This window comes from Cyclospora cayetanensis, unplaced genomic scaffold (genome assembly GCF_002999335.1).
Source record: "Cyclospora cayetanensis isolate NF1_C8 unplaced genomic scaffold, CcayRef3 CcayRef3_contig_62, whole genome shotgun sequence".
Taxonomy (NCBI): Eukaryota; Apicomplexa; class Conoidasida; order Eucoccidiorida; family Eimeriidae; genus Cyclospora; species Cyclospora cayetanensis.
Genome location: NW_020312613.1, coordinates 126,401 through 148,542, shown reverse-complemented (window position 1 = coordinate 148,542; position 22,142 = coordinate 126,401). Strand labels below are relative to the sequence as shown.

The 22,142-nt window shown below is 51.6% G+C and overlaps 4 protein-coding genes across 4 annotated transcripts; all 4 read left to right on the top strand.

Moving 5' to 3' along the window:
• The first annotated feature begins 6,869 nt into the window (after positions 1 to 6,869).
• Positions 6,870 to 9,112, top strand: LOC34619324. Its single transcript, XM_026335237.1, has 7 exons — positions 6,870 to 6,906; positions 7,291 to 7,361; positions 7,601 to 7,738; positions 7,913 to 8,035; positions 8,300 to 8,366; positions 8,476 to 8,587; positions 8,782 to 9,112. Exons 1-7 carry the CDS (start codon positions 6,870 to 6,872, stop codon positions 9,110 to 9,112), a joined length of 879 nt encoding a protein of 292 aa, XP_026191022.1.
• Positions 9,113 to 10,601: 1,489 nt separating this feature from the next.
• Positions 10,602 to 12,125, top strand: LOC113146803. The gene is made up of 2 exons (XM_026335229.1): positions 10,602 to 11,013; positions 11,320 to 12,125. The coding sequence occupies exons 1-2, from the start codon at positions 10,602 to 10,604 to the stop codon at positions 12,123 to 12,125; spliced, it is 1,218 nt and encodes a 405-aa protein (XP_026191014.1).
• Positions 12,126 to 12,984: 859 nt separating this feature from the next.
• LOC34619325 lies at positions 12,985 to 15,902 on the top strand. The gene is made up of 6 exons (XM_026335228.1): positions 12,985 to 13,288; positions 13,886 to 14,366; positions 14,492 to 14,501; positions 14,578 to 14,785; positions 15,481 to 15,621; positions 15,883 to 15,902. The coding sequence occupies exons 1-6, from the start codon at positions 12,985 to 12,987 to the stop codon at positions 15,900 to 15,902; spliced, it is 1,164 nt and encodes a 387-aa protein (XP_026191013.1).
• Positions 15,903 to 16,028: 126 nt separating this feature from the next.
• LOC34619326 (transcription activator MSS11) lies at positions 16,029 to 20,616 on the top strand. The gene is made up of 10 exons (XM_026335227.1): positions 16,029 to 16,033; positions 16,228 to 16,407; positions 16,507 to 16,612; positions 16,864 to 17,391; positions 17,560 to 17,840; positions 18,180 to 18,252; positions 18,406 to 18,678; positions 18,867 to 18,938; positions 19,030 to 19,088; positions 20,247 to 20,616. The coding sequence occupies exons 1-10, from the start codon at positions 16,029 to 16,031 to the stop codon at positions 20,614 to 20,616; spliced, it is 1,947 nt and encodes a 648-aa protein (XP_026191012.1).
• Positions 20,617 to 22,142: the final 1,526 nt, after the last annotated feature.

Genomic DNA, 22,142 nt, shown 5'->3' with positions numbered 1-22,142 from the left:
CAGAGTCTTGCTCGTACGCGAGCTCTAGTACGTGTGCGACGCGCCTCAGAAAGCAGGCAGGCTGCGTTCATCACCAGCAGCAGCCCTTGCAGCAGCAGCTAGGACGCAATGAGTAGCAGGAATCGGGAAACAGGTGATTAGCAGAACCTGAAATGCCAAGCAGAAGTCTTGGAGACTTTTGCTCTGACTTCAAATATGGCTGACACTACAAAGGCTGCTGATTTTAGCGAGTATAACGCTACGGCTCAAGACTAGAGCCTCGTGCACCTAATGCCCACATTATGGTACTTTTTTCTTGTTTGTAGCTGCGAAGTATGCATGAAATTTACTGCTGTAACTCCAGTCACTGGTATTGCGGGCTATGCTACACTAGTATACTTTCTACTATGCTAATTATATTTTACTGAGAACTGGGAAGGAATCAACAAATTAGATTGCCTATTTGGTGCACTTACTTAATAAAGAATCGGTTTAGCTCGATTTAGCAAGACACATTATGGGCTTCGCGTGTGTGCTCGATGGTATGTGCAACTAGCTGAGGAGTTCTTGAAAAATGCAAGTACGTGCACCCTGGCTGCCCCTCTCCCTTCGTACCGGAGCTGGTCAACGAAAGCGAGGGCTCCTTCTGAAAGGCGCACACTAAGTTTTGCCAAGTCTGCATCGAGTCTGGTATCATATGGCTCCCTAAGGTCGCCTCAAATGAAGCGAAGACGCCATATGGCCCAATGCAGCCACTTTGTGCCCATCCAGTGGCTGTGGCTGCAATGTGATGCAAAGTTTCGCTATATCGGCTGTCTGGCTTTTGGCTAAGCTATTCATAAATTTGATACCTTGAAGTTCTTTGGCAACAGTCTGAAAACAAAACCCTGGCGATGGAACTGAAGGTGGGGCAGCTTCTATTGGAGCACAAGAAGCCGGCTTGCAAGCTGATGTGAACGCAGCAGGTACACAGCTGGTCGAAAACCCTGATTTAGTAGCCTATTAAGTGTGTATTGATGCGTCACTGTAGTTTCTGTAGTTTATGGTGTTCAGAAAAGCATGAGGGCCGTAATGTTGGGCAGGCACTCGAACATTTTATTAGCCAGTTCGACGAGTACCTTGCTTCGTGTTACCCAAAGGAGGTAGTGAGGGGTCCGGATTGCGGAGTGCTTATCAAAAGAAAGAGCCCTACAGTCGTGGTTCTACTCATACAGAGGAAGTTGTCTGCCTAAAAGGATCACTACGCTTCACGCCTTCATAGTGACACTGTCTCACAATTTACGCCGATACACGCTCAACAGCGAAATTAAGAGAATTAAACAAGCTGAAACAGGGAAATGATTCAAGGAAACATGTAGGAATGAAAATGAGATTTCTCTTCGCAATAGTCACAACGTAGACGAAGACGTGCTTTATCAGTGTTTCGACTCGGGTCTGATTGAGTGCCCCTTCAGGGGGTCGCAGGATGGGCAGCCACTCAAAACTAGAAGAGCCGACCGATGAGGCTTTCTCAAATGACGGTCTGCATGAAATTCCAAGAGCAAATGAGCGCATGCCTTGCGCCTCTGGCTGGGCAAGAAGAGACAAGTCTCGGTTTAGAGCCAGAGGAAACCCCGCGCTTTAGAACAACTTTCGACAGCGCCCGACAGCGCAACTGCATGGGAAAGCTGAGTCATACAATCTGGAAGTGCATAAGCATACAAAAGCCAGTGAGTTTTAGCAACGGGACTGAGCCTCGCCGAAGCAGGCTCGTTGGTTTAAGCCTCAACAGGAAAACGGGAAGCCCCCCACGCGGGCAGCAACGTACCGAAGGGGGCTATAGAGGATAGAGTCGCGGTTGGCGACCCTGCACGGCTCAATTCTACGCGGATGCAATCCTGCATCAATGGTGGGAAATCGATCTCGTTAGTTGCCACATGGTGGCCAGCGAGTCCGCTATCCGACGAGAGGGCGTAGATGTGCAATCTGTCTGATGACTAGTTAGCACAATCTTTAAGACTTATATTTGCTGACAGGCTGCTGAACACAAGGAATGGCAAAGCTCCGAGCAGCAGCCTATCATTTTAATTCGAAGCTGCCTTTATGAGTATGATTTATGACTTTTATGTTGTTCCCACGCACCTTTGCGTAATCCTAGATATGCCATGTATGGCCCAACGGAATGTGCGCATGCGGCCACAACTGCGCGCTGGGGGGATTAGAGTGCCAAGAATCGCTTGGAAGATCCACCTTCTGGTCTGCTCACTAACGGACATTTTGGCTGTGGTGAGCACTGTCGAGTCCTCACATCCACAAGCTGAGGCAGAGCCTTCATGCGAGCAGCTCAGTGGAGAAGTAATTCTAAGCATGCATCCAGTCCTACTGGTTCTGCAATTGGTCTCTATTTGAGGACTCGATTGAGCTCTTTGCCTAGGTTCAGGATGAATAGGCAAGTATTGAAGGGTGATTCGCTGATGCGTTGAATACGAAGCTGCCAGCAGGCTGGCGACCTGGAAGTCGCCCAGCGCGCCGTATTAAAATACTTCTCGGGTCAGCCTCAAGCTATGTCTAGCGGTATCGGAAGCCGCTACACCATAAACAGGAAGGTGAGCTAGGTAAAGTGTGTGAAGTAAAAGTTTCAGATGCCCCAGACTGGCGAACTGCTTGGCCGAATACATCGATAAACAGTCGCTCGACAGCTAACTTCAAAGACACGTTTTGCAAATTTCCATCCAAGGCATGAGCAGCGTTCCACACTTGCATTCGCAAGTCCATGAATACGGTTTAAACCATTTAATATCCAAATCTAACTGCAATTGCATGTCACTTGAGATATCTATGATCCTGTCAATGAGGGCTGGATGGCCGTTTACATGTACGGCGTCGTAATATTAGTCAAAATGTTTGGGTATCCCAACAGCACCCACTGCATGCGCTTCAGATGCTGCGGAGGAAGCAGTAGTATGTGGAGACACCCAAGTGCTCGTAGTTTCTTAGAACAGTTGATTTCTATGATTCCGTCTTCAGTATAGGAACTGAGCCAGATACGGCACGAATTGAAGCAGGCAAGGCGTAGCCTTTAATGTTACCCAGATGCAAGGATGTTACAGAGTTCTATTAACTTGAATCTTGTTATCGAAATTTCATAATGGATTTGCTTAAGTTATTTTCTTTTAACTAATGTATTTGAGCAAACACAATCTGTGACCTGCAGAGAGGAGGCCGATGTCGCACTGACGACACTCATTCTCCACCTGACCACACCTTCGGTACTTGTGCTTCCCGATTATGAACGTCAGTGCTTCCATACAGCCAATGATAGCGACGGCGGGGCGTACTACTCTCTCAAAAGGTTGTCGATTCCACAGGACACCAAATTCTTGTTTGTTGTTCTCATCGCCTCACCAAAACCGAGCAGCGGTTCCCACGCCACGAACGATAAGCTACACGCAGTGTAGTAGGGCGTGAAAAAAGATGCCGGCATTACTTCTGTGGAAGTATTTATTGTCAAGATCAATTGTCAGTTTCGAAGTACCTTTCGAACAACTCTAATAACTTCTATCGCCAAACGGGCCTTCCGTGACTGGGGCATCTAATGCAGTACGACGTAACAGTGAAGTATATTAGGAGCATCATTAGGGCGGTTCCCCACGCGCTTTCGTGAAGCCCCAGCGATTCACTATCGTGCAGCGCAATTTCTCTTGTCTGTGATGAGTAACGGTGTCGATCAATTTCAAGTTTGCATGTGCCTTCAACACCTGTGCATTCTCTGTTATCGGGAAACTTAGCAATTGCAAAAGGGTGAAGCAGCGCCATGTTGACTAATACCTGCTGTGATTCAAAGCAAAGCGTATTCTCCGTGACCTGTTTATTCCGACTTTGCACCGCAATGCCATTCTGCGCAAATCGCACGCGGAAGGTTTCTCAGGTCACAGCACGTCCCATAGTACGGTGATAAGGTGCTCAACGTCCAGATGCTGGCCTGAGACGCGTCCTGCAGCAGAGATGCATGTGCTGTCACGCCAATTTGCCAGGAGCTACAAAAATTCTAAGGGCGAGCCTTTGCAAGACCTTTCTGTCCACGATAAGATTTGGACTGGTCTGAAGATGAACTACCCTTTTGGACTGCCGGAAGTCAAGGGTCAGGACAATATCTGCGCAGTCGTCCACAGAATCAACAAATATGCCCGTTTAGGTCTTTTCTTGTGCTCTGTTACGGTTTAGAAAATTGCTTAAATCTCCTCAAGTCATGGCTAGAAACTGCACAAATTCCTCCGGAGTATCATTACAGATAAGAATTTGGAGTTCGTTGGTGTGTTCTGGAGGGCCTTTATGGCCCGCCCACGGACTGATCGCTGTGTGATCTCAACGAAATATCCTGAGGCAGATGGACAGACATTATGCACCAACTGCAGTCTTCTGCAGCACTTTAGATTGCTCAATCAGACAAATCCAATGCTTGGTTTGAGTTTGTACCTTGTACTGAGTGGGTACATAAACAACAGTACCCTGGTTTACCCGTTGCCTTGCGGCATTCCTCGTCCGCACGGAGGAGACCCTCTCCAATCCGGGCCTGCGCCTGGTAGTCAGGGTTTAGCAGCTACCCTTTGCACTGGAGGGATATGAGAGAACAAGTGGCTGGTGCACGCGGATGTGTGCGCAGAATTGAAGTGGCAAGCACTGAACTATGATAAGCGACTGTCGACTGTGTGTTCCGATCATGGATATTTGGTGCATGTGGATGCGCCAGAAAGAGAGCACACCAAGAGGGTTGCGACCAGGCGGCTTGGATGACCATGCGCGATCCTTATAGGCATCATTTCTCTTTCTTGCACTGTCAGTTTCCTTCAAAGATTCGAGTTGCCACCGAACGTATCAATATTGGCTCCCTGAAAAAGTTCAGCAGCGCTTCAATTGTTCTACAACCTTGCCCAGGCCAGTGATTTTCATGTAGGCGGAAGCTCCACTGGCAAACGTAGAGGTGCGAGTTTTTAGGGCTTTTGAGCACTGAGGATATACTAGACGGAAAATTTTGGTGAAATGCTGCAGGAAACACCAGCCTCAGGCATCGATAGAGGGGCAGTCGCGGGCTCTTTTGCCTGGGGGAGAATTTTCCGGCTCCGCTTTCACAAACAAAGCAGGTCACCACACGCGGATATTCTCCTCATTGCTTGGCAATCGCCCATCCCCCGTGCATCTGTTCTGCCTGAATTAGACTCGGTGCTCTGTGGTATTGCTTGAAAAGTTTCTGTGAAGTATTGCTCTTGTGTTCTCTGAACTCACACTTACGCGTGGGCACCCTTAGGTATGCTCTCCCGCCATTCTTCCCCTTGCCATGCTTGGGATCGGAAATCGACCATGCTGCACGCACCGGCTGCAATGGTATTCAAAGACTGCTCGGTGATATGAGAAATCTTCGCTGACCTAGTGTGGATTTTGAGTGACTGTGCATACTTTACTTGTCTTCTGCTTCTTCTATGCAATAGGGGCTTAGATTTCAACGCTCCGACGTCAGGGAATCATAGCACCGCCAGGGTCGTGTTGGTTGGTTGCCTCCTGCGTTGGTTAGTGTGCATGTCTTAACACGTTACAATTTCAGTCTACGGACTGATATGCAGTTTGCCGTTCTTGTTCTTTACTCTTTCGGATTTCTACCTGCCTGGGGAGTGCCCATTATACAGAGGCACTTCACGCTGTCCTGAACCCAGGTAGCGTCAACGTACAGGTAGGGAACACGAAGGCATGTTTTTCGAAATAGGCGGAAGATATGCGGGGCCAAGGTACATGTACAAACTTTCTATTTCACTAGCTGTGCTGAACGAAGAAATTAATTAACAATTGAGTGATGGCTTCATTTAGGTGTATGCCATGTTTATTGCATTGTGCTGAGAGCACGAGCCGAGAACACGCGATCTTGTGCGCGTGTGCAGTAGATGCTACATGCAACAAGCTAGGAGTGGTTGGACAGCACAGACGATGCAGCAACGTGCACTGGAGCAGTCGTTTTCACTTAAATCAAAGCCCTCAGGGGTGTTGGCAGGGGAATGAGGGAGCCCTTTCGCAAAGCACTCAATAGCTTCTTCCAAGGCTGTATTTTAGAGCCAAGTATCTTCCTAGGAGATCCCAGATGGAACGTTACATCTCGAGCCGGAACCTTTCCGAGTACTGCAAGCATCAAGAAGGTAGCTCCTAAAGAGGAAGTTTAGATACATCCGTCCAGTGTTTTGATGGGTGCACAAAGCGGGCAACTTTCGAAGGGAGTCTATAAGAGAATCCTTGCAGCATTCATAGCCCTGGCGAAGTGAGTTTGCCTTTTTCCCGCGCGTGAACACATATTTTGTGTGTCTGCTTGCTCGTTTTCAAACGTCTGCGAAATAAGCCCCCCTAATTTAGCGGTACATGCGTGTACTGCACGTGTACATTTTCTGTGTTGCATCCAGTACACTACACTCCGCCTCCTCAGCACGACACCCTTTTGTGCCCCCTTCGCAGCTGACACATTCACAAAGTGAGACACCCAAGCACAGAGGCAAGGCGCTGGAGGCTAAAGTCTGCCACTCGGGAGAAGACAGTAGGGGCAGCAGAGGGGCGTCTTGCGCGGGTGCTGATGGATCCTCGGGGGAAAATGGATGAGCATATTGCACATAGAGAAATGATAAACTGCCTTTATATTTCATTCAGAGAACAGGCATTTCCAACAAACGAAGCCAGAAGCCCTTCTGAACTTCAAGCGGCTGCTGCTCAGCCCTCAGCGTCAAGAGAGAGAGGCTTCGCACGGGAGTGATTCCGCTGCACGCGGTAGATCTCTTGTGTACCTGCGCTTCCATTTGGGTTAGGAGCGCACTGAAAATAGAATATTTCTGTCAATTGCCTATAACCTCGAACGTTGTCTTTCGTAGCAACACCCGAGAATGGTGCTGTTCAAGGACATAGGGAAGCCCGCATCCGGTGCGCCTATTGGAGTGCCTGAGAATATTTGAATATTGCCGATATCCGCAGCTGCTTCTTGCGGCACGTGTACATTTAGACATATCCTCAGTGTGCACCTCCGGGGACCGCTGTTGGGGGGCAGGTGAAGCTGGGATGCGTTAATTGGCGGGAGCACATCACGGTTGCATGCTGCACATGCAGGTGTTCTGTAGCTGCAGCAAATTCGAGGACCACTCATGCGTTTTAGCATAATAAAGCTGCTGTACTCTTGCGCTTCTGCTTTGCATTTCGGCTGGCTCGCGAAAGCCCTCTCGATGGCACAAAACAAGCCCTAGTTCCGTTCCTGTCTCGCGGGAAAATGCGTATCAATGCGGGCTTTGGATTGCATTTTCTACTCCGCAGACCTCCTCAAGAAAGGATTTCCTCATGAGAAGCCATGGGACCTTGAGTACAAGTACAAGTCGAAGAATCCAGTAAGGCGCAGCCCACCGCCGTTGGATTGTGGGGAGTGCGTGCAAATGCGTAAAGTGCATTACTTTAGCTTCTGTGCTAGAGGAAATGGCTGCGTCGATTGCGATGGACGGCCTGCTGTAGCCCAGTGCGCTTCATTTCCGAGTTTCTCTGGATTTGTTTTCCGTCAGTGCCCGCGCACAAGCCGTTTTTTCGCGCGATTGCAAGTGTGTGCCCGCCTGCCTGCCGTGCCGTTGCTCAGCAAATCGTAAATACAGCTGGGGTGAACAATCTCGGTGGATTTGATGCGTCTTCCACCTTGACGTACACCGCGGGAGATGCGACTGCAGAGGTCAAGGTTCTATCTGCCGGCAGGTCCTACGTGGATTTGTCCTACAAGGTACTTTGGGTTAAATGCCTAGTTTGGGGTGTATATGTCGTGTAGCTTGCGGAGGAGCGAATATGAAAAGGTTTTTCCTGGCGTTGATTTGAGCTCCAATACTGTTTGCCGGGATCTCCTCGCTTGCCAGTAGGGTTAATGGTGGAGGAGGTACGATTGCGTTTTTTGAAACAGATCCCCCAATTCCCAAGCTTGATTCTCTCCACCAAGTATGAGAGGAAGGGGGAGAAGACGACTGCAGACGCTTTTGACTTTTCCACGGAATACGTCGCTCCCCGTTTCCACAGCATCCTGAACGTGAGTCTTGCTCGCTGGGAGTGCGGGATTGCTGCGCCCTTTGAAGCGGCTCCAGGTTCACTTCGTGTAAAAGTCTGGGGATTTGTTGAAATAATGGTTTCTGCGTTTGCATGGCCGCATGGTGGTTTCGCCGTAAAGGAGGGCTGTGGCTTTTTTCTTTTTCATGAAACGCGTGTCTGCTGCATCGCATGGAGATCTACTGGTCTTCATGTGCAAAACCACCCAGTGACAGTATTTGGTGTGCTTCTGCTCTGAACTCTTCAGGTTAGCCCTATCCTGAGGACGTTCACCTCTTCCGGAACCTTCACCTATGAGCGCTTCAGGTTCGGTGGTAAGTCTTGCAAAGTGGGAAGGGCAGTGCCGAAGCTTTAGCCGTTGAGTGTTTCCTTCCCCGGTTGGTTTCGACATGATTTCGCTTTCGTTGCCGTTTGTTTTCTTAGGCGAGGTTTCGGGCAAGCTCGACGCCTCGGGCATGAAATACGCAGTAGGCGCATCTTACACTGCCCCCACGACGGGAGGAAAGGGTGGTTGCTGGATGGCGGCTGTTCGAACGTAAGTTTTCCATCTGGCTTTTTCTACGAGACTGCATTTACCCGCGTTCCCAAGCATCAGCCGTTCTCGGCCTACAGCGAGAGGCGGCATTTGCACACGCGGATCAAGACACTCCGTCTCAATACGCCCTAGTGCTTGCTTTAGTGGAATCGTATCTCCAATTTTGCGCCTGGCATATGCCTCTGTGGATGCAGCGCCCCAACATGCAATATGATGTTCGGGAAGATCCTGGGCAGCGTCAACGGCAAGTCTCTGGATGGTCGCGGCGCAGAGGTGGCTGCCGAGATTGAATACAGCATTCCAGATAACAAGAGCAATATTACCTTCGGTGGCATGTGGTACATGAACGATGAGAAAGACACCCTTGTAAAATCCAAGATATCGCAGAACGGCCTCTTGGCTGTAGCCGTCACCCACAAACTCTGCGGCTACCTGCATGCCACAGTCGGGACCCAACTGGATGTTTCAAAGGGGCAGAGCCCAGAAAACGTGAAATACGGTGTGAAGATCGACGTATCTTCATGAGGTATTTGATTATGCGTGCAATGACAGTTGCGCCAGCACACATCTTGGCCTGGAGCCGCCAACTGGGTGTAAGGTACTGCTTCAACCTTCCTTGGGTGCATATTCATGGTCGGTCTAGTGGATGGTTTCCCCCGTTCACTGCTGTGGCCGCGTGAATCCACCAAGGGCCAAAGGGTTCTCTGTGGTTTCATGGAGTGCACTGCTACAACCCGGTTTTCTGACGAGAAATTCTCACCATGCATTCACGGCTACGCTAATGCGGCTAGAGGGTCAGGCATAGTTTAAATGATGCAGCTTGTTATTATCGCAAAGCGCTTTATGTCTCCAAACTGTGCACCAGAGCCAGTGCCGTATGCTGCTACGGCTATTTCTGCATTTCACAGAGGCACGAATCACCAGGAGCCGGCGGCATAGGAGCACAGCTCAGCGCTCGAGAGCAGTGTACTCTTGTTTTGTAGACAGGTGTCTGGAGGAATAAATGGCTTAACGGATATAGAGTAGCTTCCCTAGTGTGTTGCACACGCTAGGCTTCACTGTGAGGGTAAGACGTACCCACCGCTTGTGCTCCAGTGCGCGAGGCATAGAAGCAAAGCAGTAGGCACGGAAGAAAAATTGTAACCGAAACTTGCCATATGTTCAGGCAAAACAGTAAATGTTCATGCTAAGCGCTTCTCCTGGATGCGTGCTTGCTAATCACGCGTTTTCATTCGGGAGGTGTCTTTGTGGGTCACTTTACAGGAGTCGTGAGTGGAGGCGATTAGGTGTCGTTCACGCCTTCCTCCGAGCCGTTTAATACAAATTGGTGGCCATGCGGTGTATAAGTCTAGCCGAAAACATCTGAATAGCTGCTTTTTATGTGCATTCTTGCCCATGTATAGGGAGTTTTCTTCAGCTTCATGGGCGGTGCTAGGTTTTGTGCATGGCATGCGCGACTCTGATGAGCTCGTGCTTCATGTTTCTGGACCGATTCGCGTTCTAAAGCCTTAAAATGCATTAATGTCATGAATTTTCGCTCTCAAGAATCCGCAACCAGAACCGCAGCAACCTGTAGCGGTCTGGTTCTGCCTGACCGCTCGGCGGACTTCAGGTGGTGGCATGGGTGTTTCTTCGGTCAGTTCATGATGGTGCTTGTTCCATGATGCAATTTTTCAAGCACCCGATGAATATAATCCATTTTGTTCGCGGCGACGAGATTTTGGGTCCGTCAGTGAGCTAGTTTGTCTTCAGGAACGTTTATTTGACACAAACCGTGCAGGGGTGGACCACTCCCTCAGCGCATGTAAAGCTTACCCGTGACCGTTTTCCCTCTTCTTTCGATTGTTTCACAACCCTTTCCAGTTTGGAGCGCCTGCGTCGTGGACGGCGGAGAAAGCAGCCCTTCCATGGTCCAGCTCTGCAACCGCTGGAGGCCTACCCCAGAGGCGTCGGCTGCAGTACGCTTGCATCCAGCTCCAGCTCATGTCTTGCCCCCTCCTTTCCACTCTCTGAAATGCCGAAACCCACCAAGCGCGAGCGTCCAAACAGCTACAACTCGCCAGGCGGCATTCATAGACCCCGCTGGAGCACTGCCCCACAGGAAACTGCAACAGCAGAAGCAGCAACAGCAGTTCTGCACGACCAAGACAGCGACGCTTTGACAGCACCGCAGAGCAGGCCTGCAGAAGCCTCTGCACCCGCGTTCACTCAAGAGACTCTCTGGAAATCCAAACGAAGGCGCAGGTGTATTCCCCCTGCGTTGACAGCAGCAGGGGTTGGTGCCACACCGACTGAAGGGCAGCAGCAGTCGTCTCTCCAGCCTTCTGAACAACCCGGAAAAACACCTGAGTGTGAAGCTGCGGCGGTCGCGCGTGCACGCGGAAACCAACGCCTTGCTCGCCCCCAAAGGAGCACCAGCAGCGTCAGTAGCACCAGCAGCAAGAGCATGGCAAGAGATGCTGCATCAGCAGTCACACGCCCGCTGCAGGAAGTCTGCGTCTGCTGCGCAGCAACGAAGACTCCCGCTGTCAGTCGAAGCAGTTCCCGCAGCAACAGTGCGTTCCTCCTCTTTGAGAATTTCGGGGACGAATCCAACCGCCACAGCCGTCTTACTAGTAATAACAATGACAGCAGCAGCAGCCGCAGCAGCAGCCGCACGGATAGTAGCTGCAGCGAGGATGAGGCTCTCTCTATGCAGCTGACCTCGAATTCAGTAAATCTGCCGTCCTCAGCAGGAGCCACACCAGCAACAGCCGATCCTACAGTGTGTGCTGCCTCCTACGCCATAAGTCAGACTGTCGACGTGATTTTGCCAATACTGGGGGGGCAAGACAGCCTTCAGACTCTGGCATGTGTGTGTCGCTGTTTGCGAATGGCGGTGCTAAGCAGCAGTGCATGGGGTGGCATCCTAGAGAGGGAAGGACTGCTGTCTGTTGTGACTTTGAAAAGCCAGGAGCTCTCAGAAAGGCGAAGCAAAGGCAGAGTCTATGCAGGATTCGTTCCTGCCGTAATACTTCGACAGCAAAGAGTGCGAGAGCAGGCGGCTATTGCGGCTGCTGTGTCGCAGCAGCTCGATCCTCAAATCCACCGCAGCAACAGCAGCAGCAGCAACGCCACCACCACCACCACCACCACTCCCGAGCTACTCGCTCCCGTGGCTATTCGATCGGTAAACTTGAAAGTCTGCAATGCAGAAGTCGATGACGGGGTTCCTGCATCCCTGCTGCGTGAACTTGCCCTCTTGCAGCAGCTGCAGAGAGATCACGCCTTCGCAGCGACGACCGCATGCACCAGCACCAGCAGCACCAGCAAGACAGACGAACGGCGGGAAGAACTGCCAATTGTGCGCTATGTGGGAGCTGAGCTCAAAGGGTCGATGCTCCATGTCTGCACACAGTTTCACAGAAGAAATCTCAGATCCTACTGGAGGGTAAGCCACGTCAAACCCTATGCGCCAATACAGCAAAGATGCAGCATAAAGACGCCACATTCCCCTGTCTCCCCCATCACCCTACCATTCCACCCACCCCTCCTCTAACTGTTCACCCCCCCCCGCTTTCTCCTACATTTTAAAGCTCCCAATCGCAGGCACACGACCAAGAACCTGCTACACACAAAAAGCCTTCTCGATCAAACAAAACGTGTGCATACGTATGTATGTTTATGTATATGTATATGTATGTACATGTATATGTATGTACATGTATACGTATGTATATGTGTGTATGTTTATGTATATGCATATGTATATGTATGTACATGTACATGTATGTATATGTATATGTATGTACATGTACATGTATGTATATGTATATGAATATGTATATGTATGTATATGTATGTATGTGTGTGTATGTTTATGTTTATATATATATGTATGTATATGTATGTATGTATATGTATGTACATGTATATGCATGTACATGTATATGTATGTACATGTACATGTGTGTCTGTGTATATGTGTGTCTGTGTATATGTGTGTATGTTTATGTATATGTACATATACGTATGTATGTACATATATGTATGTATGTATGCTGAGGTTTGTTTTAGGAATTGCAAGAGGCCGGCTGTCTCTCCTTAGGTGGCGGTCGATTTTTGCGTTGGGGTGCACTACGGCTGCTTGAGGGATTGCTGACGTCTTTGCGGTTCTTGCACAAACGAGGAGTCTTACATCGAAACATAAAGCCAGACAACATCCTTCTGTCTCTGCCTGGCGATGCGCATCCCCGAGTTGCCTTCGCGAGCATCAGCAAAGGTGGGCGCTAAATACTGCTGCCACGCGGTTGCCTCGCCTTTCTTTCCTAGACGCTGCCACAAACGCTGATCTTTTGTGCACGTCTTCGCGAGTGTCATAGCTGCGTTGCTCGATGAAAGCAAGCAGCGCTTCCAACATGTGTTTGCTTGTGTTTCACGCAGCTCTTTTAGCTTTCTCTCGATACTTCACTCCCCTGTACGCTCACCAAGAATCACCCTCCCGTCCTGCTGTTGCGGCTGCCGCTGCTGCTGCAGTTGCCGCGGCAACAGCAGCAGCAGACTGCGGCTGCTGCCGCTGCAGGGTGAACGCAGAAGCAGCAGAAAACTGTTTGTCGGCTTTTGACTTCTTTGACTCCACTGTGGGAGCACCCTGCGTGAAGCTGAGCGATCTGGCGATGGGCCGCCTTCTTGACTACAAAAACGTTCGACTGACACCTGAAAGTACATCCTTCTTCTTCATTCTGCTGCTGACGCTAATCATGCTGCTGCTAGAAAGTACATACTTCTTCTTCTTCATTCTGCTGCTAATGCTAATCATGCTGCTGCTTAAAAGTACATACTTCTTCTTCTTCATTCTGCTGCTGATGCTAATCATGCTGCTGCTTAAAAGTACATACTTCTTCTTCTTCATTCTGCTGCTGATGCTAATCATGCCGCTAATGCGAATGCTAATCATGCTGCTAATGCTAATGCTAATCATGTTTCTGCGAATTCTAATGCTAATCATGTTTCTGCGAATTCTAATGCTAATCATGTTTCTGCGAATTCTAATGCTAATCATGTTTCTGCGAATTCTAATGCTAATCATGTTTCTGCGAATTCTAATGCTAATCATGTTTCTGCGAATTCTAATGCTAAGCATGCTGCTAATGCAATTGCTAATCGTGCTGCTGCTGCTGCTGCCAGTGCTAAGGGAGAGTTGCTACTGAGAGGGGAGGGGGGGAATCTTCTAAGGAGGCGCAGCGCACACTACGTCTCCCTGCATATCACCCCACCAACCTGTGAAGGCTGTCGCAAATTTCTGATTGCTTTTTACAGATCCTCGAGATCGTGAACGCTCGCTCCGCGAGAGTCAGCGAATGCCTTACAAGGCACCGGAGTTGCTGTTGCTGAGGCAGCAGCAGCTGCAGCAGCAGTACGGCTACGAAGTGGATATGTGGTCTGTGGCGGTTATTTTTTTCGAGCTCATAACAACAACCCCACCGTTTTGCTGCAGCAGCGAGCTGCTCTACCTCATAGAGTGTTGCCGATTGATTGGGACGCCTGCAACACGAGAGCAGTGGCTTCGCATCCTCACGCCTCCTTCGCAGGGGCAGGAGCAGCAGCAGCAGGCAGGCAGAGCTGGGGAGGGGGAGTTCACCTTCCTGCTTGGCGATGAGCAGCGCGAAGCAACGGAAGAAAAGGCAGCCACAGCCGTCTCCCCAATGCTCTGGCTTGAAATGCTTCCGCTGTGGCCGATCCCTCGGTGGCAGCGCATGCAGCAGCAGCTGAAACTTGAGGAAGACGCGCTGCTGCAGCAGTGGATACGGTGTATAGACACCTGCGGCAGCAAAGCTGACAAGGCACTGCTACGGCATCTTCAGCAGCAGTATTCGCGAGACTCACCATCCGTCTGCGCACAGTATTTTTCCGATGAAAAAGCAGGATCTGCACCGCATGCAGCAGCACATGCAGCAGCAACTGCAACAACAGCAGCAGCAGGAAGAACCCCTCCCGCAGTCGGAGCAGAGGGAGCAGCATCCCATCCACCGATCCCCACGCCTCTCTCACCACTACCACCACCAATAAACACACACACCCCGGAAGAAGGATTGCAAGACAGCGAAGCAACAGAAGCGGAAAGAATTCTGCTGCAGTTCGGGAGAATCGTAGGGTGTGAACCACTGCGCTTGCTGCAACACACCCTCACCATGGACAGAACGCAGCGCCTCTCAGCAGGTCTGGTGGCTGTGTGAAGTGCTGCTGCTGCTGCTGCCTTGTACAGTTTTGATTTGTGCTGCAGCTGCTGGAAATCTGAAGATCGCTCTGTGTTGCGCTCTTAGCACTCTTGCTACTGCTGTTGCTGCTTCTGTTGATGATGGTGATAATGACCATGTTGCTGTTGCGATGCGTTCGTAGAAAGCACTAATTGTTGCGCTCCTAGCACTGTTGCTGCTGCTGTTGCTGCTTCTGTTGCTGCTTCTGTTGATGATGGTGATAATGGCCATGTTGCTGTTGCGATGCATTCGTAGAAAGCACTAATTGTTGCGCTCCTAGCACTGTTGCTGCTGCTGTTGCTGCTTCTGTTGATGATGGTGATAATGACCATATTGCTGTTGCAATGTGTTCGTAGAAAGCACTAATTGTTGCGCTCTTAGCACTCTTGCTGCTGCCGTTGCTGCTTCTGTTGATGATGGTGATAATGACCATATTGCTGTTGCAATGTGTTCGTAGAAAGCACTAATTGTTGCGCTCTTAGCACTCTTGCTGCTGCCGTTGCTGCTTCTGTTGATGATGGTGATAATGATCATGTTGCTGTTGCAATGTGTTCGTAGAAAGCACTAATTGTTGCGCTCTTAGCACTCTTGCTGCTGCCGTTGCTGCTTCTGTTGATGATGGTGATAATGATCATGTTGCTGATGCGATGTGTTCAGAGCAAGCACTGCAGTTGCTGCAGCACTGCATCGAGACAGAACGTTTCCGAAGCCGTGTAGAGACAGTCGCTGCCAGAGCAGCAGCCAGAGCAGCTGCAACAGCAGCAGACAGCGCAATGGCGAGCAGCAGTGTCGAAGCAAGTAGCCGTGAGGTGTCTCTGCAGCCTGGGGTGCCTTGCACGACGTTCAGTGGAGGTGGCAGCAGCAGCTGTCGAAGAAGTGACAGCGGCACTCCGACCCCACAAATCATCAGCAACAGCAAGAGCAAGAGCAGCAGCGCTAGCAGCACGAAGCGAGGGGACTGGTGTAGCTACTGCTGCTGCTGCAGCAGCAACGGTTGCGGGAGCAGCGTTAGGAGCAGAGAGGAGTGCGAGTCTCGGGAGTGGTGAGCCGTTTGTGCAGCCTGCGCAGATGCAGATTAGAGGGGAGACAGCTCTTGTTTTTCGGAAGAGGAGGAGGGGGGAGAAAGAAAGGAAATGGGGATAAGAAACAGAAGCACTCCATGCTTTGCATGCCACAGAAATGCAGGCAGGCTGAAACCTATAGAAATGCCGCTTCTGCATCATCATCTGTCTGTCTGGTTATTTTTAGGAGAAGAAGCAACTGCCTGAGCAACAGAAAACACCGAGACGAGCTCCCTGCAGAGCTCCTCGAGAGCAGCAGCAGCAGCAGCTGCAGCAGCACCCCGAGTGTCAGTTGTTGCAGCCTCTCGCGTGCTGCTGCCACGCGCAACAAATGCCTCATTAGCCTTAGGGAGGCTATTCCATGTTGGAGTGCCATTAAAAGCCTCGTCTGCCAGTGCTGCTACCGCAGCAACGACCAGATCCAAAAGGAAGCAGCAGCAAAGCGGCGCTTGCTGCTCAAGCTGCAACAGCAGCAGCAGATGCAGAAGCAGCATATGCAGATGCAGATACAGCAGCAGCAGCAGCACATACAGATACAGCAGCAGCAGATGCATATACAGCAGCAGCAGATGCATATACAGCAGCAGCTAGACGACGAAGTGGCTACCACACCCCTGCCCAGTAAAAAGCAGCAGTGGCAGCAACGGCAGCAACACCTTCAAAAAGCTCAGTGCGATGCCTTGTGGGAAGATTCCAAGGCTATACTTGCGCCGTTTATGCACATCGCCGTGAGTTGCTCCCTCAGTGGTCGCCACGTTCTGCATGTATTGCATATGCCCACTAAATGTATCGCGAGACTGCTGCTGCTGCTACTCCTACTACTACTACTACTCCTACTACTCCTACTACTGCTCCTACTACTACTCCTACTACTACTACTACCACTACCACTACTACCACTACTACTACTACTACTACTACTGCTGCTGCTGCTGCTACATTCCCGTCCTTGCGTTTGACGCGTTTTCTGTCGCTGCAGATGGACGCCCTCATTGGGCTGCAGCAAGAATTTCAACTGCAGCACCAAACCCTCCATCTCGCTGCAAGCTATGTGCATCTTGTACTGCAGCAGCAATTGGTAGAGGAAACAGCGCTGCATCTGCTTCACCACAGGAGCAGAGCAGCAGAGCTGCAACAGCAACTGCAGCAACTGCAGCAGCAACTGCAGCAGCGCCAGCAGCAACTGCAACTGCAGCAGCACCAACTGCAACTGCAGCAGCACCAAATGCAGCGCAAGTTGCCAGGATCCGTTTCTCTGCAATCTAAGCGGGCTGCCGCTGTACCCTTAGCAGAAACGCAAACGAAGCAATCCTGTTTTACGCAGTCAAGGCGAGGCTTCCGAGGTGACGGCGAGCGCTGCATCACTGCCTGCAATAGCAGCAGGAGTGGCATCTTGGAAACACCTGCAGCAGCAGTAAACAAAAAGGCCGCTGAGGAGCAGCAGCTGTCTCTCGTCACCACGGCAGTCACCGAAACAGCTCGCATACTTGCGGGAGCTGCAAAAGAAGCATGCCTTCCGCCTCGCTATCCAGCGAGCAGCAGCAGCAGCAGCAGCAGTTTTACGCCACGGCTTGAGTTGCAGGAGCAGCACCAGCAGCACCAAACATCTGCGCTTTGGAGTGCCTCTTTTTCCAGCTATCGCGATGGCTTGCAGCAGCAACACGACTTGGCAGCAACAGCAGCAGAGCAGCAGCAGCAGATAGAGGAGTTGCTGCAGTTACACCTAGCAGCAGCGGCAGCGCCTCCGAAATCGGTGTTGCAGAGGCTGTGCTGCTGCACCTTGGCTGCAGCGAAAATGTCGGATGTATTCTTGGAAAGAAGTCAAGAGTATTACAAGACAAACAACACTGCAGCATATGCCGAGAGTGGAGCAGCAGCAGTAGCAGGAGAGGCTTTCGCGCGGCAGTTTGCGGCAGCCACTGCCCGCAAGAGGAGCACTAATGACAGCCTCCAGCCGCAGAATTCTGAACTGCAAACGCAGCACCAGCTGCACATTCAGCAAGCAGCACAGGAGGCAGATGAGCATCGACAGTTGCAGCAGCCTCCTGCACACCTGTGGCATCAAGACTGGACGGCTGCTGCCTTCGCTGCCTTCGAGAGACCCTCTTCAGCAGCTCCTTTTGAGCCGAATCAGCAACTCGTGCCGGATCAGCAGAATATTGCACTACAAGATAGCGGCAGCACTGTTAATAGCGGCAGTAACAGCATCAGCAATAGCGGCAGCAATAGCAGCAGCAATAGCAGCAGCAATAGCATCAGCAATAGCAGCAGTAATAGCATCAGCAATGGCGGCAGTAACAGCAGCAGTAACAGCAGCAGCAATAGCAGCAGCAATAGCAGCAGTAGCAGTAACAGCAACAGCATCAGCAATAGCAGCAGCAATAGCAGCAGTAACAGCAGCAGCAACAGCAATAGCAGCAGCAATAGCAGCAGTAATAGTAACACCACTACAACGCTTCTTGCACCGCCACACCTACCAGCAGCAGCAGCATCAGGAGCACTCTGGGGAGCTGCTCTGAAGGCAGGCACGGCGACAGAAGCACAAGGTGCTCTGCTACCGCTTGAAGTGATAATTAAGCCTGAGGGGATTCTTGAAGAGGAGCAAAAGCTGCTTGAGCTGTTGCAGTTTGACTTGCTGCGACATCCCTCGGCGTTCTCGATTCTCACGAAGCTGTGGAGCATTGCGGAGGAGTCTGCTACGGCCATAGCGAAGCGCATATTGCAGCCGCAGCAGCACGCTGAGTTTCGCATGCCAGTCCTTTGTTCAGTGGCGTTGGAAGCGCTGACATCCCGCGCAGACAGCTCGCAGCAGCAGCAGCAGCAGACGTCTCAAGACTACACCCGCTGCAAGGAGTACAGCTATGTGCTGCTCATGCTTGCCTTGTACTCCACCCCCTTGTGTCAGTTGCCGCCGCTCTTCCTGGCAAGAGCTGTGCAGCTGCTCGCGGTGCAAACGTGTTATCCGCATGTAGTCGCCCATAGCCACGCCTGCTGCTGCTGCAAGAGTCAGCGCAGCAGCAGCAGCAGCAGCACCAGCAGCACCAGCAGCAGCAGCAGCAAGAGCAAGGCATCCTGCTGCTCTACGGGGGGACCCCCCCCCCTTCTGTTCCTTTTAGGTTCGCTCTGCCTTCCCCCAGCAACGCAGTTGTTATCAGCTGCTGCTGGTGCTGCAGACGCCACTGCCGTTGTCACGGCCATACGCCAGCACGTCGAGTGTATCTCCACCTCGCTTAAGGCCAAATTGCTGCTGCGGCGCTCTGCCGTGCTGCTGCAGGCAGTCGCGGCTGCAGCTCCCAGCGGAGAAGGAGGGGCGCTTGCGGTTCCCCTGCAACTGGGGGGTTTGGGAGCAGCCAATACTGCTCTGCTGCAGCAAGCCTCCAATGCGTTCAGCAGACAGCAAAAGAGTGAAACCTGCTGTTGCTGCAAATGCAGCAGCAGCAGCAGCAGCAGCAGCAATAACAGCCTGCCTCCCAGGCTGCCAGTCGAGCTCCTGCTCTTCTTCGCTGCCACAGAAAAGCAGCGTGTCGCTCTTAGAGCGACTCTTGGAGGGAGAGTCACCTGACGACGGGGGGCAGCACTGTTCGGAGAGGCTGTGTGTCTGTCTCTGTGTCGAGTTAGACGAGAAAATCGGGCGAAAAGCCGACGCGGAAGGGGCAGTTAGAGGCAGCCGAACCCTCCTAGAGGGCTGCCTAGGGAGCACGCAGCGGCGCCTGATGAGCAGAAGGTAAAGGGGGAGGGGCAGTGGCGTGGGCAGGAGTTGGTGCACACGCATGCGAGCATGCATACAAACAAACCTATGGGTAATACGGATAGCTACTAGGGAGCTTCCTGCTGGGGAGAAAGCGAAGGGCGGCACACACGCGGTGAAGGGATGAAGGGTGAGGGAGGGGAGCACGCTGCACACGGCTAACAAAAATAGTCCGCTGCATTAATGCATGCATAAAGCGTAGACGGCAACAGGGAAATGCGGGCAGGGGGTGTACTTGGCGGGGGATGATACGCCCCCTACGAACGAATACCGATCGGCAACGAAAAGAAACGGAATGCGAGGGGGCAGAGTAACAGAAAGTAGTCGAAACAGATATATGCCTCGCCTGCCCACCGTGGACGAGAGGGAAGCATGCGCGACCTCGTGTGCTATGCCTGTTACTGAACTCGTTGTCGTGAAAAAGGGCCTTTCGCTGCTGCTACGATACTTCACTGTGCGCACACGTGCATGAGCACTTTTGAAACTTTATCGTGCTCGGCGCTGCCTCTCTGGCACTATTTTGTCTTGAAAAACGATTCTATAAAAAAAGCAGCACGCGTCAACAGCCTGTGAGTGCGCGGCTGTCGGTGTGCTTATCGCTTTGGTGACTGCAGCGGCGCTTGCGCATGCATGCATGTCACTGGAGGAAAGGGTGCAGTAACGGAAGCAGCGTTCAGTTCCGCTAATACTGCTGTAGATGGTGTGAGGCATCTACCGCTAGCGGTGCTCCAGCCGATGGGCTGCTCGGGCGTGACTGACTGGTGCCACGCCTCCCTTCTGTCGAACTTATTTTTTAATGAGCTTTACAGCTTTCTCAAAGACGAACCTGCAGTACAAGAGCCACTGGCAGCAAGAACGGCTGGTTGTGGGTTGTCACACCTTCAGCGAAACGCTGGCGCACGTGAGCAAACAGATCTAGAGAAGCTTCGGCGTTCAGAGATTAGCGGCTTAATTACCTTCCTAGCCAAAATCCGGGGAATCTGAATGGGAGGAGCACGGAAGGACCAGTGCCCTTCTGGGCCTCTTTGCTTCGATCGATATCGGTGAGGTGTGCAAGAGGAGTTAGAGGGAGACAGTATCTCCTTCTGTAGAACCACTCGCGTCTTCGCTTGTAATTTCCATCCAGCTGATCGTAGAAAACGATGTGCTGCCGCTTGCGGCACAGAGATGCGCTGCGCTTCCCCTTGGGGACTGCCATGATTCACACGGACGCCTGCGGTGGCAGCCGCAGAAAGGAGCGCCCAAGAAGCGAAGCCAGGGAAAGGAAAGCCCCAAAAAAGAGAACGAGAATTAGCGCAGGGAGCGCATGCACGAGGGGCAATTGGCAAGGCCCGCACGAAGGCGGGGAAGGAAACAAACAAGCTGCTCAGGATGTGTACACGAGCTGCTCAGAAGGAGCGCGAAAGAGCCCAACATACAATTAAAACACGCTGATCAAGGCTAGTCATGTGGAGGAGAGGCAGAAGACGCTGCCGTAACATCCTCGCCTCCAGGGACGCCCTCTCTGACGTTGGGTGCCGGAGGGCAGCCAAGGAGCACCGACAGACAAAATAATCTTCGGTTATCTATGCATAAAACATTGAAGCCAATTTAAATATCAGAGCAAACGGATAGAATGGCAGAAGTTGTGGTGGGACCTTGCGCACAGGCTCCCAAGGTTGTTGGTAATTTCCCAGGAGGCGCCTCCTCGGCAGAGGCGGCCCTTCAAAGAGGATGTTTGCAAAGTCCAGCGAGAATAGCTACTGAAATCCGTCAAGATGCACAACCAAAGCCTTCCGATAGGCACCCGTTACTCACAGAGTTGGATTCCCCGTGCTCGCCGCTCATGGCGTACTGGCTCATGCACAACACTGCCGTTCGATTCTTGTATGCGGCGTTTACTCCCTCACCTGAACACACTTAGAAACGTTGTCTACCTGTTGCTACCGGCGCGGTAACATGTGCGCTTAGTGGCAGTCGCAGCAACTCATGAAGAAGACATCTACGATCTGCGCGCGCATCTGCCAGCGCCAGGCAAAGATATTCAGCTGAATCTCAGCCCTCTGTTCGAAAGCAGGCTAAGTAGAGGCGTTCTCGCAGGGATGGGGAGACGACAATGATTTCGTTCTCGCCAGCACACCTTGAGCACTGTCGAAAAGTTCAATGCAGCCGTGGTCTCTTGCGGTGAGCAACAAAGGGCGCCAAGAACGGCCCCGTTTCAGCACTCCTTACTAGGCTCCTCCGTCACGCGGAGTGTACAGTGAAGATGCACACGTTTATGCTCATGGCCAGGTGCCCAATAGTAACAGTTCTCTTCAACTTTTCCAGTGGCAAGATGATGGCTGCGCGTGGACCACCCGATTTCTGCAGCGCTTTGTGGATGTCTACAGCCATTTCAGTGTTTGCCCTTAAATTCAAAGGCGTGCACACTTCATGTTCAAAGAAGTACACAAATATCTCCTCACGGGCGTGGCAGTGAGACCGATGCAACGCACACTGTGTGGTGCAATTTCACTGCCTCTATTCCAGGC

Coding starts and splice junctions, on each gene's coding strand:
- LOC34619324 (XM_026335237.1), top strand. CDS start 6,870: ATGGTGCTGTTCAAGGACATAGGGAAGCCCGCATCCG. Junction 7,362..7,600: donor AGTACAAGTCGAAGAATCCA/GTAAGGCGCAGC, acceptor GCCGTTGCTCAG/CAAATCGTAAATACAGCTGG. Junction 7,739..7,912: donor ACGTGGATTTGTCCTACAAG/GTACTTTGGGTT, acceptor TTTTTGAAACAG/ATCCCCCAATTCCCAAGCTT.
- LOC113146803 (XM_026335229.1), top strand. CDS start 10,602: ATGCCGAAACCCACCAAGCGCGAGCGTCCAAACAGCTACAACTCGCCA. Junction 11,014..11,319: donor AAGGAGCACCAGCAGCGTCA/GTAGCACCAGCA, acceptor TGCCGTCCTCAG/CAGGAGCCACACCAGCAACA.
- LOC34619325 (XM_026335228.1), top strand. CDS start 12,985: ATGTGTTTGCTTGTGTTTCACGCAGCTCTTTTAGCTTTCTCTCGATAC. Junction 13,289..13,885: donor CGTTCGACTGACACCTGAAA/GTACATCCTTCT, acceptor TGCTTTTTACAG/ATCCTCGAGATCGTGAACGC. Junction 15,622..15,882: donor GAGCAGCAGTGTCGAAGCAA/GTAGCCGTGAGG, acceptor CCGTTTGTGCAG/CCTGCGCAGATGCAGATTAG.
- LOC34619326 (XM_026335227.1), top strand. Junction 17,841..18,179: donor ACTAATGACAGCCTCCAGCC/GCAGAATTCTGA, acceptor CAATGGCGGCAG/TAACAGCAGCAGTAACAGCA. Junction 18,939..19,029: donor AGCAGCACCAGCAGCAGCAG/CAGCAAGAGCAA, acceptor CCAGCAACGCAG/TTGTTATCAGCTGCTGCTGG.